A 17,861-nucleotide genomic window follows, 5' to 3' on the forward strand; every position below is an offset into this window, starting at 1 on the left:
CTGATTTTTTTGTTCTTCAAATGTGACATTGTCCTTTCTTTATTTTTATTTTTATTTTTTTATTTTTTTTTCTAAATGACATCAGAAACAGCAGTATGCGACATTACGTGATGGCAGAGCTTCAGTTCATCCTTTGTCTTTTTTTTTTTTTTTTTTTTTTTTTTTTTTTAATAAATAGGACAGGGGGAATGAATGAGAGAAAGAGGGGGAGAGAAAGAAAGAAAACCAAAGGGGAGAAGAGACGGTGAGAAGGGGGGGGAAGAGAGAGGAAAAAAAAAAGAACTCCTGGGTCACCTGTATGGAGAAAAAAAAAAACAAACAAAAAAAACAAACAGAGGAGACAGCAAACAACAAAGAGCAACATAATAATAGAGAAAACAAAGCACCATCACAATAAACTAGTTAGTCATAGATATCAATATTTACTAAATAATAAACGATATTGTGCAGCACGCAAGATAGCGCACAGTGTGCTTTGAGGCAGCAGCCAAGAAAGCTTTAGTCCGCGTCTGTGAATACCCATGTGTGCATACCTGTGTGGATCAGCATGCTTGCATTCCAAAGGTTTCTCCATGTAATGATCTGCTAGGGAGTGTGGGGGGGCCACAGCCCCGTCCTCCAGGGTGTGAAGCGGGTATGGAGGAGATCAAAACTCCAGACATCCAGAGGCCCCCAGAACACAAGAGACCAAGGAAGACCAACAGAGGGGCAGCCGCGCCACTGTCCCAGTAAGAGCTGAGGAGAGTCCCAGATGAGGGCTCGCCCAGCAGCCGCGGAGCAGAAGTCAGGGGGAGTTGCAGTGACGCGCCCGTGAGCTCCGCCGGCCCCCAGCTGCGCCTGAGTGACCGAGCCCTAGGCCGAGAGGCCGGGGGCACCCCACCTCCAAAGGGGCCCGAGCGAGCCCCAGGCCCCAGGCCCCGACAAGCGGCCGCCAAGGAGTGAGCCGGTGTGTACCCGGACGCCCACCCCCAGACACAAAGAACCACCAACACACCGACACCTGAGGGAGTCCGCCACCGGCAGGGGAAGTGGTGGTGGGTGGAGATAGGCCTCCAAACCTTGGAGGGCCTGAGGTGTCCCCAGAGAGGTGGCGTCTGATACCCAACCTGACATATAGACACAGACATACAGGCACACACAGACACAAACATCCATTCCCACCCTCATGCTCTCATATGCACTCACTCCACACTCAACCAACGTGGAGACAGACATAAAGAGACGCTGTACACACAATCACACTCCCCAAGCGTACTCTACAAACCGGGTCTAGGTACCCTTGCCCCTGGAGGGGGGAATTGCACCCAGACCCAGGTGGTGTTACCCTTTTCCCTGCGGTGTCCTTTCTTTAAAAAAAAAAAATCTAAAGCCTTGCATGTATGTAAAATCTAACTCAAAGTGATATATATTTTAAAGCCAAAAAAACACCATTATAGAGTGAATAGTTTAACAATTTCAACAAAGCAAGAAAGAATTATGCAGGAAATTTTGTAAATTTGTGCATGTGGTGTCACTTTTACGGCAAATGTAATGGGACACACAACTCAACATGTTCATCTTTTGTCTCATCAGTCAGGTTCACCATGGTTACATGTTTTCACCATTTGTGGATAATACCTCTCTCACTGTGCCAAAAAGTTGATTCTCTTCATCTGCACGCAGCATTTTCAGTGGGAAAAATGTTTCATCCTCTGAGGGAATTATTCAGTCTCAACTGACTGCAGGTTTCTTGATCATTAATATGCAAACCTGCAAACCACTGATCAAAACCACTGATCAATGGCCATGAGTACCATTCACAGAGAGTTGGGGAATGGCTGCAATCACAGCATTGTAAGATGGTGAAAGATGTACCCTTAGGCCCCCTCCTTGATTCAGAGATGATCTCTCCCTTTTCATATCCCATGTCCAGGATGTGTGCATCCTCAACATTGAAAGAGTTTCCACTGGCCTGTTGGTGTAAATGGAATGCAAAGTCATGACCTAATGAGTTAGCTTTTCTGTGTTGTACCATCCGCATCGACACAGGTTGTTTGGTTTCCCCCAAGTATAACTCATGACAATCCTCCTGGTACTTAACAAAACTACACTATATTACTCTGCCCAAGGAACGGGTCCCACAACCTGATTCTTGGGCTGGACCGATTTTTGGCGCTGAGTGTTTTGGGGTTTGAAAACCACAGAGAAGCGGTGTTTAGAAAAAATGTATCTCAACTGCTCCGATACTCCTGACACATAAGGGATCACTAAGGGTTTTTGTTTAGGCAGCAGTTGTCCTTCTCTCCTGGATCAGCTGGAGCTTTCTTTAGGCGCCTTCCCAGCTTTTACAAATCCAGCTAGGATAACCACATTTACTCAGGGCCTTCTTGATGTGATGTTCTTCTCTTCCCTGGTCGCTGTGTCTGTGAGGATGGTGTTCGCTCTGTGTTGTCCTGATGACACCCAGTTTGTGCTCCAGTGGATGATGAGAGTCAAACCTTAAATACAGCTTGCCAGCTGAACTACCTCCAGATCAACACTAGTAAAACCAAGGAGCTGGTGGTAGACTTCCGCAGGCACAAACATCCTCCACTGCAACCACTGAACATCCGAGGTATGGACATTGAGGCTGTGGACAGCAACAGGTACCTTGGTGTTCACCTGAACAACAAACTGGACTGGACTCAAAATTCAGAAGCCCTCTACAGGAAAGGGCAGAGCAGGCTGTAGCTGCTGCAGGGACTCAGGTCGTTTGGAGTGGAGGGCCCACTCCTGAAGACCTTCTATGACTCTGTGGTGGCCACAGCCATCTTCTATGGTGTGGTCTGCTGGGGTGGCAGCATCTCTGCTGGGGACAGGAAGAGACTGAACAAGCTGATCAGAAGGGCCAGCTCTGTTCTAGGATGCTCTCTGGACCCAGTGGAGGTGGTGAGTGACAGCTGGTGGCTAAGCTGTCATCACTGTTGGACAACATCTCCCACCCCATGCAGCAGACTGTGACAGCACTGAGCAGCTCCTTTAGTGGCAGACTGCGGCACCCACGGTGTGGGACGGAGAGATTTCGCAGGTCTTTCCTCCCCACTGCTGTCAGACTCCACAACAAAGACTTTAACTGAACAAACACACACATCCACTGTATATAGTATTTTATTTAATTTTATTCCATTCTGTACAGTTGTGTACTGTATTCTTATTGTATTCTAATTTTTGCTTCATAACTTTTGCACTGTCCACTTCCTGCTGTGACAAAACAAATTTCCCACGTGTGGGACTAATAAAGGTTAACTTATCTTATCTTACAACAGCTAATGAAGAAGCTAAGCTAAGCTAAAGCCAGATAAGCCACAAAATAAATCAGATGAATGATAACATAATGCCCAAGCACTGGGTTTTTACTCTTTAAATTCCTTCACCTAATCCGTAAACCTATCCAAGGGCATCCTTCTAAGTGCACGTCTCTGCCTTACTCCAGCTACTGTTAGCAATCCAGCTACCAGCTTTTTGTGTACCTGAAGACTCTTTGAAGGTCGAAACGTTGCTTTGTTTTTTTGTTTTTGCTGGCACGCCTTCTTTTGTTGATGATAATATTGGATTTTTTTCCTTTCCTGTTTTTTGGAAAGTGTTTTTAATTTTTTTTGAGTAACATAATTTATTTTGGAAAAAATACAAATAAGAAAAAAATACAACTAACGATTTAAGATAGGCTGTGTGATTCCCGCTGGCCTGCAGACTAAGATCTCCCTGTCTATTGTTACAGGGTGGGAGTCTCCCCCTCCTCTCCAAGTGGGCCAAAGTAAGGATACCTTAAATAATTTTTAAAGTTTCAATAATCACGACCTTAAAATATATGATAATCATGTGCATTATCTTCCTCCTTGAGTAGGAGGTCTACTGGCCCATGAAGTAGATATTGTGCATTTGCTCATACTACATAAAGAGTGTATGTGTGAAACAATCACGGGGCATTATAACATGTGTATGATGATGTATTTTTGTGTATATACAGCTTGCACTTGAGATGGTCCTTCTTTAGATATTATAGCTTAGTGTGTATTTGATCATGCTGCAATTTGTGTGTATGTGGAAAATCTGTGCTTTTGAATGTGAACGCACCATGTGATGTAACGTATGACTCGTGGTATACACTGGGGTCTCAGGTGGGTCCTCAGACACCTATTGGGAAAGGCCTGCTAATGGTGTGACTTCCACAAAGCGTTTATCTGGTGCCTTACTTCTGTCCATTAATGTAGCAGCTATCTGCACTACCTGTGGTGCACACGACACATAAAGGCATTACTGTGGCTTCACAAAACTGTTCATACAGTGAATGAAGAATAATCACATTGTCTACAGTAGGCCAGTTTCCTCACAGTAACCACCAACAGCAGCTCCCCGTGGCTGTGTATCTGCATCCACAGCCACGCACTGACGGCATAAAAAGGTTTAATTAGCAAACGTAACACAGGTGTGCCAATCGCCTCACCTGTCTGCTTCCTTAATCACTGTCTCACTGCGCCACCTGAACCTGAAGCCACGCCCACACTGAAATGTAAACTGTCTTGTTTAAATGTCTTTGTAGGTAACAGAAACTATTTTTCTGGCACAGCACAAATAATCTGTGGCATCTTCGTGTGACCCCTGATGGTTTTGTGAATGCCTGAGGCAGTGCCGGCATTTTAATGTCAATAGTTTTGTGTAATTTTGTTGTTAGCTAGAATTTGCAAAACAAGTTTATCTTTTTTAAAATTTGGATTTCAAGTTGGATTTCGAGGCTCATGAAAACGAATCAGCTTCAAACTTTTGAAAATTAATTTTTTTCTTTTTATTCCAAAAAGTGAAAACAAAATATTTTACTGAAAAACAAAAACAGTGTCTGGATGACATAACTCATGATGTCACTAATGACATCACTCAGACAGCCACAGTTTGAAGGTCCGATCGTAGGAACAGGTGGCGATGAGTTTCCCATCAGGTGACACGTCGACGCCCATCACCTGAAAACACAAACAGGTCAGAGATCGCCAGCAATTAGGAGCGCCCGAATGGACCAATCAGAGCATAGCGCTCATACCTTCCCCTCATGCCCAGCAAGTGTCTTCAGTGGCATCCAACCCGGATGACTCCAGACCTTCGCTGTGTTGTCGTATGCACCCGTCAACAGGAAGTGCCCGTCTGTAGCTGCAAACACAGGAAGTACGGTCACATTAACAGGAAGCAAGGTCAGTAATATTTAGTTTTGTTGAACAATAACGTTTTTTACGTTGAAAGCGGACGGCAGACAGCAGGTTCTGGTGGGCGGGGACTGTGTAAAGGCACTTCCTGTTTCTCAGCTCCCAGACCTTACAGGTGTTGTCTCCACTTCCTGTTGCCAGGTGATACCTGAGTGGAGAAACATTATTGAAGCTGTTAATTCTGATCAAACCGTGAAATTTATCATTTTAACATGTTTACAACAAAAACAATCTCTTCACTTCCTGCAGAATCCCGATTATTGATTCGGCTGTGTGTTTTGTGTGATGCTTTGTGATTGGCTGACCCGTTGGGGGAAAAGTGCAGGCTGTAGATCTCCTTCAGGTGACCCTCAAGGAACACCACGCAGCGTCCCGTCCGGAGGTCCCACACCCTGCCAAACGCATCCAGGCCACTGATTGGACCACAGACAGAGAGAGCTGATTTGTTAGTTACAGAGACGTGCTGAGACGTGCTAGAGCAGGGGTGTCAAACTCAAATACACAGTGGGCCAAAATTCAAAACTGGAACTAAGTCGCGGGCTAACGTTAATATTTATTGAAATATATTTATTGCTCCAGATATAAGAATGAATCTTTTCTTATGGACTCAAACACGTTTTGCTGAAAAACTGAATATGGAACAAGCAAAGCTAAACAATATATATATTAGCTGTATAACACCAGTAGGCCAGCTCTGATAGTAATTTGGTATGGCTTCGTGGGCCAAATGTAAGTAGGCTGCGGGCCAAAGTTGGCCCGCGGGCCAGAGTTTGACACCTATGTGCTAGAGGATGTTGTAGCGTTTGTTTACCCTGTAGCAGCCAGAGAACCGTCAGGGTGAAAGGTCAGGTCGTGGACACCTTTGCTGTGACCTTCCTGATGGAGGATTTCCTCCTGAACCTCCAGATCCCAGAGACGCCACGAGTAATCGTAGCTGCACTCCACACGGACAGGAAGTATGTCACACACAGAAAAAAATATTTCTGTGTTAAACTCAGAGTAAAACTTTCGAAGTAAAATGGAAAATTTTTTTAAGGAGAGAAAGTAGGTGGTGCTTAGTGTTTGAGCATGCTCTGTCTCTACACGTTACACAGGTATTTTGACTCATTACAGTAAGAATGAATATTCAGAGTAATTTCTACTTTACCAGGTTGTACCCAGGAACCGTCCTGACGGATGCCACGACACCCGAGAAACTCGCTCGCTGTGGCCTTCAATGTCTGCCACTGGCTCATCACTACAGCAACCAGAGACACAAAGCCATTAATTACTGATAGGATATGAATCAGACCCCACCCCCAGTTACCTGCCCCTTGCCCTCACCTTTCCAGGTTCCACAGCTTCACTGTGCCATCAGCAGCACACGAGGCCAAGCTGACATCTGATTGGTTAAGAGAAACTCCGGCCTGGGGGCGGAAGACGAAGGCACCCACATTGGTGTTGTGACCTTCAGCCAATCAAAGAGCAGGACAGAAAAGGGCGGAGCCTCAGACAAATGATTCACAAGTGATCAAAGTATTGATCAGTTATCATTTAAACCCTCTGGGGTCCAGCATTTTTGACTACTTTTTGATTTCACATTTAAAAACTGTTTACCTTCTCTTGTTTGGTATCATTCTTTTCAGCACAACCTCACATGTTTAACAGTTATTTTTTCATTTGACATACTGTATTAACACAATCAACACAATCGTCTCATTGTTTTGACATGCAAAACAAAACAATCGACTACACTACACAAGATACACACAACTATTTTATCGATCAATTACAAGCCCCCTTGTAATCATCATATAATGTTTGACATTTCTGTGGCAATAAATCTGAAACCTCTAATTTATCTCACTAACAACTAATCAACAAGCAATTCCAATGTAACCAACAACAAAAACAAACATTAAGCACTGCCCACCTCTGAGTGTCCGAATCAGGTTGCAGTCAGGGACGGACCACAGCTTACACAGACCGCTCCTGGAGGTGTTAGCACGTTAGCATTAGTTTCAATACAGCAGTTAAATAAGCTAACATTTACTCATGCTAATGCTAACTGTTTGCATTTTATGCTAGTAGTGGGCGGTGCTTGTTACCAGGAGGCCGTAGCCAGCATTTTGGAGTCGGGGCTGAAGTGGCAGAAGCTAATTGGTCGATCGTCCCCAATCTGACTGCAGAAGTTGTTCAGATTCTGAAGAAGCGGAAGAGGGGGTGGTTAGTGCTGCTCATGCTCACTGAGAACGAGGACATTCGCTGTGACACTCAGAGTGTTGTTTTTGGTGTGCTGCTATCTGCAGTTAATAAAATTGACTCACCCTCAGGCTCTTGTGCAGCTCTTGTTGTCGGATTGTTTTGGTTGCCTCGGTAACTTCCTTCTGAGTGCGTGCAGCCTCCAGGCGCCTCATTGCTCTGATGGACCAATCACAGAGATAAGGAGCTATAGCCAATGAGAATCAACCAACTGACATGATATTTTTATCATTTCTTCTTGACAGATCCTGGCGGCTCATTTACCAAGTCTCAAATACTTTAAGATCGCAGTGTGCGATTGTATGTATGGAAAGTCTAAGGAGTCAAACGCGTTTCTGTACAAGTGAAGACTCTGTTATCGTCCACAATAATACGGTATGAATTCCCGCAACAGGGATATTATTGCCATAGCAACACTGTGTTTAAAACTAGGGGTGCCCAGCTATGTCTGACAGCCAGAGCCGTGTGCCCACCTCCGAGGATGAGTTAGTAAATAGGAAGTTGTCTTGAATCATGCTCAATTATCCAGGTAAGTAAATCCCCCAAAAATTATTCTGTTCATCTGGACGTAGTGTTTGCAGTGGGAGAAACGTTTAGTCACTCATCCAATGATTTCTTCAGTTCAGCTGAGTGCAGGTTTCCCCAACCATATAAGCAGTACATTTGCACAATGACTGAAACTAGCCCACTGAATGAACAGCGGGCTGTGAGGTCAGTTTCAGCAAAAGGGCTGAACTTTGCTGTGACACCAAGACGAAATCCCACAAGTGGAACTGATCACAGCCACAGAAACAGCCATTCAAAACTACAACATTGCAACTGCGGACGAACGTTTCCATCCCATATCAGCATGGAGGACAGGAAGGCAGTCACATCACTTAGTAATGACAACAACATTATCATCCTTCCAGCAGACAAGGGTAGGTCCACAGTTTTGCTAAACCATAAAGACTATGATGAGAACATTTTGTCACTACTCAGTAACAAAAATAGGAGGGTGAGAGATTGTCTGAAGCTGTTAGACCAAGACAATGCTATTGACCGGACCTCATACCACAGGCTATACCCAGGGGAATCTACACCAAGTCTGTATGGTTTACCTAAGATACATAAACAGAGTGTACCTTTAAGATCAATTGTCTGTATGATCAACTCGGTCACCTATAACATCTCAAAGTTTCTGGCTTTGATCCTCAACCTGTTGGTAAGCAGCTCTGAACACCACATCCAGAACTGGATGTGTCTTAATTCCACCTATTTCACATACAAGGGTCAGTATTACAGGCAGAAACATGGGTGTACCATGGTTTCCCCAGTTTCACCCATTGTGGACAACTTGTACATGGAAGAAGTGGAAAAGAGGCCTCTGTTATCCTATCCTGGAACACCACCAAGTCATTGGTTCAGGTACTCTGTGGACTAATACATCAAATTCACCAGGGAGGATATAAAAAGTGGCAGGTTAGCCTTCTTAGACTGCGAGTTTTCCATCAGTAATGAGGGACATTTAAGAGCTGATGTGTACTGTAAACCAACGCATAAGGATCTGTATTTAAGGTTTGACTCTCATCATCCACTGGAGCACAAACTGGGTGTCATCAGGACAACACAGAGCGAACACCATCACCACAGATACAGCGGCCAGGGACGAGAAGAACATCATGTCAAGAAGGCCCTGAGTAAATGTGGTTAACCCAGCTGGACATTTGTCAAAGCTGGGAAAGCGCCTAAAGAAAGCTCCAGCTGATCAAGAAGAGGAAAACAACAACTGCTGTCTAAGTAAAAACCCTTAGTGATCCCATACTTGTCAGGAGTATCAGAACAGTTGAGATGCATTTTCTCAAAAGACTGCATCTCTCTGGCTTTTAAACCCCAAAACACGCTGCGCCAAAAATTGGTCCACCCCAAGGATCGAGTCCCCCGACACAAACAGAGTAATATAGTGTACGCTTGTTAAGTGCCGGGAGGATTGCAAGGATTTATACTTGGGGAAAACCAAACAACCTCGGGCAAAGCAGATGGCACAACACAGGAGACCTAACTCATCAGGCCAGGACTCCCCAGTCTATTCACACCTACAGACCAGTGGACACTCTTCAATGATAAGGATGTACACATCCTGGACTGGTTTGGGTGGGGAGTCGAGGAGGCCATTTATGTGAAAAGGGAAATCCATCTCTAAATCGAGGAGGGGGCCTAAGGGTACATCTTTCAGCTTCTTACAATGCTGTGATTGCAGCCATTCTGTAACTCTCTGTGAATGGTACTCATGGCCATTGATGAATGATCACTGATCATGACAATTTGCATTTTTATGATCAAGAAACTGACCTCACATTGTTTGTCAGTGGTTGTAGTTTCTGTCATTGTGCAAAGTTACTGTTTATAAGGTTGGGGAAACCTGCAGTGAGCTGAGACTGAAGAAGGTGAAAACAGCCAAAATCACATTATCGAGTATGATCAGGCTACGATGGAGGAGATATCAGCAATGATTCCACTGAATGTCGCTGGAAAACTGGTCATCTGCATGTCATGTGACAGAGCCAGTTGTCACTGATGTGGTCACAGTAGCTATTAAAAAGTTTGTAGCGTCTTTACTGTCCAGTAAAAACTAAAAAGTGCCTATTGTGATTTGGCGCTATATAAAGTAAACTGCCCCTTTGAGGGCAGAGCCAGGACAAGCTGGACAGATTACATCTCTCAGCTGGTCTGGAAACACCTCGATGTTCCCCCAGATACGATAGTGGCTGCGGAGAAGGTCGGGGCTTCGGTCCCCTGTCCCGTGACTGGATCCCGGATAAGCAGAAGAAAATGGATGGAACGAACTGAATCGACCTGCACACAACATCCTGACAGGAAATTTCTCTGACTCCGAGCGTATTCAGCAATTATTTGACAGTTTTACTTCAGATTTACAGGGGAAACCCAAGCTCGGTTACTCTGCTGCTTAGATTTATTCTTTTACCCGTGCATGTGGAAAGACTAAATATAATATTACCGATTGGTTATTGGTTGTTAGGGATGGGTATCGTTTAGGTTTTATCCGATACCGGTGCCAAATCGGTACTTTTGAAACGGTGCCGGTGCTTAAACGGTGCTCAAACCGGTGCTTAAAGAATGGAGAACACAAAATTGGTCCAAAAACCTCTCATGTTCAGCTGTTTTTTTGTAAAAAGATAACAATGTTAGCCTTTTCTGCAGCTATAGGGGATTTATGGCATCACTCTTGGCTGGAAGCAGTGCTTAATCAATGGAAAAAACACAAACTTTGTCCAAAAACCTCTCATGTTTAACTGTTTTCCACTTTTTCTTTGGTCATTTTAGCCTTTTTAGCCAGGGTGAAGGGAGCATCTGCCATCAAACAAGAGGACAGCCGCATGTAGCTATGATGGTGTTTGCTAGTTCACCTTACATGCATTAATGTAATAACGTGGTTAGCCTACTCAACGTAAATTACACACGAACAACATTAAGCTACTCACGCAGAGAAGAACAGCTGCTGCTGCATCATCCTCATCATTTCTGCTACACTGGCAGGGCTAGGGGCACGGACTCTCCTCTTCGTGTTTTTGGGGGATGTTGCTAACTCCGGGTCCGATAACAGGCCACCGCAGTAGATGTGCTCGGTGTGAGGTCTCGCAGCAAGCTATCAAATACGGCGCATTTTTCGGCTTTTAAAAAAAACGCTATGCGTCTCCAGGTGTTTCGTCGGATTCGAGGTGTTACCTCCTTTGACAGTATCACAGTATCAGCTTAAAGCACTTGTTGCTGCTGAGTTTGCATCTTTTGCTGTGAAGTACAGCCAGACTTTTGACCGCTTCGCCTTGGGCATTTTTAATCTGTAGCTCTGCTCTAAAAGAACGTACGTACCTGGGCCCGCCTACTATCCTCGGAAACGTAAAATGATTGGCTAGAAGTGTATCACAGCTCAGGAAAAAAAAAGCACCGAAATAAAGCACCGAAATGTGCGCTGCTTTTCGGTCTGGTTACTACCGTTTATGTCAGAACACACCGGTACCCATCCCTATTGGTTGTCATGGTGATATGGCTGTTCATGAAACATAAAACACAGCATTCAGTGGTGAAGGTTAAGGTTGATGTTTACGTCTTCACCAGGCGGGTTTGAGACGGAGGGATTTTTAGCTCTTTTGTCCTTCTGTGATATAAGGACTCAGTGTGGTGCCCTGCCTAGTTACTGAGAGAGGAGTCTGGTAGAAGCGGTGCACTCAGTGGTTGTCTTTGCTCCTCCTCCTCTCACGCTTTGATAATGACTCACCGGGGAAGAGAATATCTGGCCAACCAGAGCCGAGCATCCTTTAGGGAAGCGGAGCCTTCGTGGTACCATGTCTGCTGGCACTGTGATTGGTCAGAGAGAAAATGTTTAGATCATGCAGCCAGGTGTTCTGAAGCCCCACCCACACTCCAGGTCAGCTGACCTCATCCTGCGACCTCTTCGCTCGCTCTTCGTCCTTCCTGGATTTCTTCAGAGCGTCCGGACCGACCACGGACAGCACACTGCGCAGCCTGAAGACACACACACACACACACACACACTTTTACTTCCTGTCTGCTTCCTCCCTGTCACACTGACCAAGTTTGACAGGTTTTTTAATTAAATTATTGGCCCAAAATATTCCTAAGATGACTGCTGAGAGTGTTCTACAGAAGATTACAGAAGTTATTTTGCTCCACCTTTCGCGGCGGTCAGCTGGTCCCTCTCCAAATAACGTGATTGGCTCCCCCAGTGCACGGAGGCCGGCTTTCACCTCAGCATCATCAGTGGACACAGTGATCTGTCGGGCTCGTCGCCGTCGCTCAAACTCAGCAAGCGCTTCCTGCTGCCGCTCACTGACCCGCTCCTCAATCTCCAGAGTCTCCCCTGCAGGGCATCAAGGAAAAACAGAGTCAACCAAATTCCTGCTATCAATTAATCACAGATCTGATTGAGCAGATATTATTGATCACATGATTGATCAGAGCCTTGACTGTCGGCACTGTGATCAGCAGAGGGTGGAGGTTCTTCTAATTTCTAATAATTTTTAAGAGACATTTTATCAGAGAAACTGAACAAACTGCTAACCTGATGAGATGTTGATGTTTCCCGCCTCAATTCCCGCCCTGACTGCATCACTTCCTGTTGCTGAGCTGCTCGCCACATTGGCGCTCAGACGCTCCCGCTCTTTCTCCTCCAGGCTTCCATAGAAAACTCTGCTCTTCTTCACGGCCGGAGCCACATCCTCCTCATCGGACATATTGACTTCTTTTTTCTGGAGAAACAACAAAAACACATGAGGAAGATAAAGGTGACATTTTTAATGACAAAAAGAAAAACTGCTCAGAAGAAAAACCTTATTGATCCATTGAGCAGCAGCAGAGTGGCTGAAACGCAAACAATCACCCTGATCAGTAATAAGTGATCAATCAGCAATGTCAATCAGACACAGTAGCAGATTCATACTATACTTGGAACACCTTTATTTTTAACTTCCTGTTTGAGCTGCTGCAACTTCCTGCTCAGCTTCACTCGCTGCTGTCGGTCAGACAGAATGACATGCTCACAATGATCAGCATCTGTTACAATGATGAAATGACCTTAATGCACCTGCTGACATGTTAATCTCACCGCAGAGCTCCACCTCACTGGCCTACAGGTGTGGGTCACAGACAGGTGCTGCACCTGAGGCATGGATTTCCTCTCATCCAGGTAACTTCAGGTTATGCTGGGTTTCTGTACTATTATGGTCAGAGACTTCCTCCTCGTGTAAATCACTGTGGTAACTGATGGGATTTACCCCAGGTTAGAGATCAACAGGTATGAAATCACGCCTACTGACCAATCACCATTCCTGGATGATCCCTCAGAGCTCTGCAGGGAGAGTTGCAGGGTGCGTTTCCCTGGTCGTCAGTAGTAAATACTCAGTTTTATTCCTGTTTAAGCATCAATATCTGAGCACAAAGCCCCTTTTCCATTAGTACGACTGGTTTTCCATAACAATCAAGTACCACCTGATCTGTGTGATCGTTGTTATAGCAACGCTGCTCAGTTTCCTGTGAAGTAATTAATATCCAACATGAATGCTACAACAAAGGTGGACGTGGAGGCGACGATATACCTGCTGCTCGGTCTGTGGCTTTTCGTTAGACTCAGGGAACAGGACATTATTCTTTGTAGTCATTTCCTTTCGTTGCCTGTTTTCAAAAATGACATTTTAGATTTTCGTGAACAAGACGCTCTCATGACTCATTGAGTGACGCCACTGACCAGCCAATCAGCGGCATGCAGTCTGACGATGTCACATTTAAGTACCTGCTTGGAACCCCAGCCCGGCAGATATTAAAAAAAGTACCTGGTACCAGGTACTATGACCTGATGGAAAACCCTGGAAACTGTGGTGAGTACTAATGGAAAAGGGGCTTAAAACACCTGTGCTGTACCTGATGACCTCAGGTCGAGTCAGTTTTTAGATTTAATTTAGTCTTCTTAAACAGCAACGCGTCTGCAACTGAGAGAAAAACACTGCATTAATGTTTCTGGAGTAAGTTATGTTAAGAGTCCATTTTTAAGGTTCCTCACTGAGAGACCTGACCCACAAGGATCTGCGTGGTGGCCACACTCAGACCTGTTCCAAACACTAAGGAAAGGAGCTTCAACGCTTCCGTTGCTGAACAGACGAGACACTGGAGCATTCTTTATGAAAATGGAGGAGTCCCATAATTCATAGCGACAGACTTATCTGACCATGAAAACAATGATATAATAACCAAAGTGGAGCAGAGCATGAAAATTTTCATCATAACTTTTCCATTTCATCCACAAGGTATATATATATATATATATATTCATAGTTTTTAACAGAAGCTGTTAAACTCACAGCTGAACTCTGAACATCACACTGCTGGAAAACTACTTCCTGTTGAGTTGTTACTGCATTAAGAACAAATTTACATAAACTCTCTAAACATTAAGAACTCTATGAGCTGTTCAGTAAGTTTAAGCTTGTGAATATTCATCCAGTTGTAATACACTGTGTACCACCGTTGCGCCTCGTTTCAACGTTTAAGGCGTCTTCAGTAAATCCAGCAGACTTTTGACCTCCATCAGTACATCTGAGTCTTTGTTCTGCTTTAAAACTCCACCCTGGTTTTTCACAGGCTTTGGCACAACAACGGCCTTCGCAGAATCAGGCTGAGAACATGCTGTGCTGAATTCAAATTGGTGATTAGTTTGAAGACCGCGGACATATTTACAGGCGCCGCTCTAGGTGACCTTTGACTCCGTCCCCGTGTTAGGGTCAATGATAACGAAAACAGAACTTCGTAGTTCAGACCTCTAAGCGTCCTCCTGCAGCTCTGCACCGATCAGTAATCGCTAACTCCTCACCGTTTCTCACCTGTGTGTTTCAGGTAAAGCTTCGCGCTCACCGGAGTCAGTGGACAGCGCGAACCCAGAGCCTCTTCAAGGGCTGAGTGTCTGTAACGTGCCGGAGCACGCGCTAACGGATGAGGGGGTAGAGCAGAGTATGGCTGATTTACGCTTTGACGTCTCTCTCACCTGTGCAGTTGAACACAGCGGCTCAGAATGCCGTTAAACCGTTCAATGAGAGAAACTTACCGGAGGAGACGAAGGACACACCGACGCGGAGCACCGTGACCCGGAAGTTCTTCCCTGAAGTGCCACCGGGTCAGAGGTTGCACACTTCCGGTGGACGCAGCAGCTGCAGAAAATAAACAGAGAGAGAAACTGCGGGAAAGAGCATTACAACTCCTCTATCAGGTACCTGCACACCTGTTCACACTGAGGGTATCCGCAAGGACTGTCCGTTACCGGTCACTGTAACGTCACTGCGACTTTACTTTAGCGCAGCTTAGCTTAGTTTAGCTTAGCTTAGCTTCTGTGAACCCCATCTGCGTGCGCAGTGCGCATGAGTGGCGACTTAAGGAGCGGCAAGGTTAGGGGTCAGAGGTGAGACTGTTATAGATATTTCAGCAGCCAGTCAGATGAGACCATTAAATGTGTCTGTATAACCTCCAGAGCATCCTTTAGAAAAGCAAGCGAGCTAATCATGCTGCTGGTTCCTGTCTGAGCGGTAGGTGTAGTTTATTTAGTTTCTATTGCTTTAGAAGCAGTTGGACGCCCTGAGCTCCGCCCTGAGGCCCTTACCCCGGGAATCTCTCGGTTACCCTGACGTCAGTAATCAGGAGACTTCGGGAGTCAGTGTTGCTGTGGTGATAAGTTACCTGGACTCCTGCTGTGGCTTGATATCAATACGTTCACCATCAGGATCAAACACAGAGATCAAACAGTGTGATCAATGATTCTGATCACAAATATCAGGAAACATTTTTTAGATCTGGTCGATCCTAATTATTGATCTGATGGAAACGATAACTGAAGCTGATTGCTGTTATTGATCAGATTTCAGAATTAATTAAAGCTCCTGTGTCTGAGCTAATGATCTATTGAGTCGGTGTTGTTGAAAGGTTGAAAAGCCAAATGGCTGCTCTCTGGGACTCTAAGTTTAACCTTCATCACTTGACTTTTTTCCTTCCTCTGAAAACTTTTGAAGTCATCCTGCTCGATGTAGGCATCATCATGACAACAGGAGTTGTAGTTTTATTTTTAAATTACAGCCAGATGTTACAGCCTCATGATATTCACAGTAAAAACACAACAGCTTGTTTCTTTTTGTGCCACCATCAACCTCAAAGCCCGTAAGGATAAGCTAAGATAACCCTTTATTAGTCCCACACGTTGGAATTTTTTTGGTCACGAAAGCATCTGGAAATAGGAAGGGTTCTGATTGGCTACACTGACTTCAATAGAACCTGAGATGTTTTATTTTGAAAATGTCCAGGAAATGTGTGCAGTAAATCATATTCAGCAGGTTTATAGAACATTGAACTTGGAGGTGAATCATTTTCACCATTTTCACCATTCAGTAAGCATGTCAAAAAGCAAATCTGATCACTCAATCCATGTATTGATCGTCTGCTTTCAGCCTGGACTCTAAGTGAAAATGTTGAGGAGGAAACCGACTCGTCTGGAGCTTAAGATCGACGACACTGAGGAGTTCGAGAGCGTCAAGAAGGAGCTTGAGGTCTACTCACTTTTGTACCAATCAATCAATTAATCAGTAATAGTAAATGAGAATGAATAACAATCAGTAACATCTGACACTTTAAAGGAAGTAAACTTCAAACAGGACATTATCAGGTTTTCTTTTTCTTTAGGCCAGAAAACGTCAGCGAGAGGAGGCAGAGTCGGGAGGTGGAGTGGGTGGGGGATCTGTAATTGGTGTTGATGTAATTGGGGGTGGAGCCTCTGCCTCAGCATCGTCCTCCACAGCCGCATCAAGGGCAGAGCTTATCAATGAGCGAATTGGCTACAAGCCCCACCCTAAACCGGCGACCCTGCCGACCTTATTTGGAAGTTTACAGTTTTAATGATGAATAAAGTTTGAGCAGAAAAATCTTTGGAGTTTGGAGTATCATTTTATTTTAAATGAGCAAACATAAAGAATCTCAGAGTGAATCAGAACACCCCCCCCCCAGCATCATGTGACCTGGTCAGTCAGATGGTCTCCAGTAAGTGGGCCAGAGATGGAGTTCCTCGGCTTTCCTGCCTCAGTCAGGCTGGACTTTATTGACACAACAGCGTCTGACAGCTGTTGCACATTCATACCAAGCTTTTCTTCACACACACAACTGTGTTGTATTCAGTCTGCATTCTTCATATTTTATTTTACCATTTTATATTTAAAATGTCTACTTTTTATCCATGACTGTGGTTGTCCAGAGACTGCCTGTTGTGTGTTAATTCCAGTTGATAAAACTATCAAGTGGAATTAAAACTATTATTTTACCGCTCTGTGCACTAAATCACCTAATTAACTGAAGAATCTGCTGCATTTAGCTCATCTTCTTAAGAAGCGCTGCATTCTGTTTTTTGTCCTTTAGACATTTTTATCACCATTTGATAAGATTTCCACGTGACCAATACAGGTGCTGTGTTGTTGTACGGCAGTGAGATGCCAAACTATGTTTATGGGAAGAAAAAATTTAGACTCATGTGTATTCATGGTGACAGGAGGCCATCTCTGGTGCTGTTTGACAGTTTACATTTTTGGCTCAATTATGATCTAGTGTACAATCCACTAAACATAATTTTTTTCAAGTCTGTAAAAATTTTGAAACCAAAATGCTAAATAAGGTCCCGTTTCCACTTTTAACTCAGACGAGAACTGAGCAGTTGCTTTTTTCAAATGTATTAACATTATTTTATTTGCACATAAATGTGTTTTCTCCACTTATACTTCCTCATAAATTCTGCATTTGCATCATCTTTTTTATAATCAACTTAATTTAAATAAATACACTTCTCTCATTCAGTTAGCGCTTTATCCTAGTTAT

General features: G+C 44.4%; 2 protein-coding genes across 6 annotated transcripts; one reads left to right on the forward strand and one right to left on the reverse strand.

The window, feature by feature from the left end:
- Window positions 1-3,601: 3,601 nt before the first annotated feature.
- Window positions 3,602-15,334, reverse strand: prpf4 (pre-mRNA splicing tri-snRNP complex factor PRPF4). Of its 4 annotated transcripts, none has more exons than XM_086299797.1 (16): window positions 15,064-15,334; window positions 14,843-14,944; window positions 12,532-12,718; window positions 12,144-12,330; window positions 11,888-11,975; window positions 11,728-11,807; window positions 7,517-7,610; window positions 7,298-7,392; window positions 7,123-7,181; window positions 6,534-6,657; window positions 6,358-6,447; window positions 6,022-6,144; window positions 5,516-5,623; window positions 5,240-5,358; window positions 5,051-5,157; window positions 3,602-4,973 (listed from the first exon to the last, which is right to left on the reverse strand). In XM_086299797.1, the coding sequence occupies exons 3-16, from the start codon at window positions 12,701-12,703 to the stop codon at window positions 4,887-4,889; spliced, it is 1,533 nt and encodes a 510-aa protein (XP_086155923.1). In that variant the 5' UTR covers window positions 12,704-12,718; window positions 14,843-14,944; window positions 15,064-15,334; the 3' UTR covers window positions 3,602-4,886. The 4 variants fall into 4 exon arrangements, with proteins under 4 accessions (XP_086155923.1, XP_086155920.1, XP_086155921.1 ...); XM_086299794.1 differs by lacking the exons at window positions 14,843-14,944; window positions 15,064-15,334 and adding exons at window positions 13,565-13,640; window positions 13,714-14,182; XM_086299795.1 differs by lacking the exon at window positions 14,843-14,944 and having other exon boundaries at window positions 15,064-15,332.
- On the forward strand, window positions 14,841-16,923 carry cdc26 (cell division cycle 26 homolog). 2 transcript variants are annotated; one of them, XM_086299798.1, is made up of 3 exons: window positions 14,841-15,225; window positions 16,451-16,549; window positions 16,683-16,923. In XM_086299798.1, exons 2-3 carry the CDS (start codon window positions 16,469-16,471, stop codon window positions 16,893-16,895), a joined length of 294 nt encoding a protein of 97 aa, XP_086155924.1. In that variant the 5' UTR covers window positions 14,841-15,225; window positions 16,451-16,468; the 3' UTR covers window positions 16,896-16,923. The 2 variants fall into 2 exon arrangements, with proteins under 2 accessions (XP_086155924.1, XP_086155925.1); XM_086299799.1 differs by lacking the exon at window positions 14,841-15,225 and adding an exon at window positions 15,249-15,538.
- The last annotated feature ends 938 nt before the right edge of the window (window positions 16,924-17,861 follow it).

Source organism: Aulonocara sp. 'chitande type north' Nkhata Bay, linkage group LG7 (genome assembly GCF_057382095.1).
Source record: "Aulonocara sp. 'chitande type north' Nkhata Bay isolate Kocher_YH1m ecotype deep benthic linkage group LG7, A_spYH_male_GT1.1, whole genome shotgun sequence".
Taxonomy (NCBI): domain Eukaryota; kingdom Metazoa; phylum Chordata; class Actinopteri; order Cichliformes; family Cichlidae; genus Aulonocara; species Aulonocara sp. 'chitande type north' Nkhata Bay.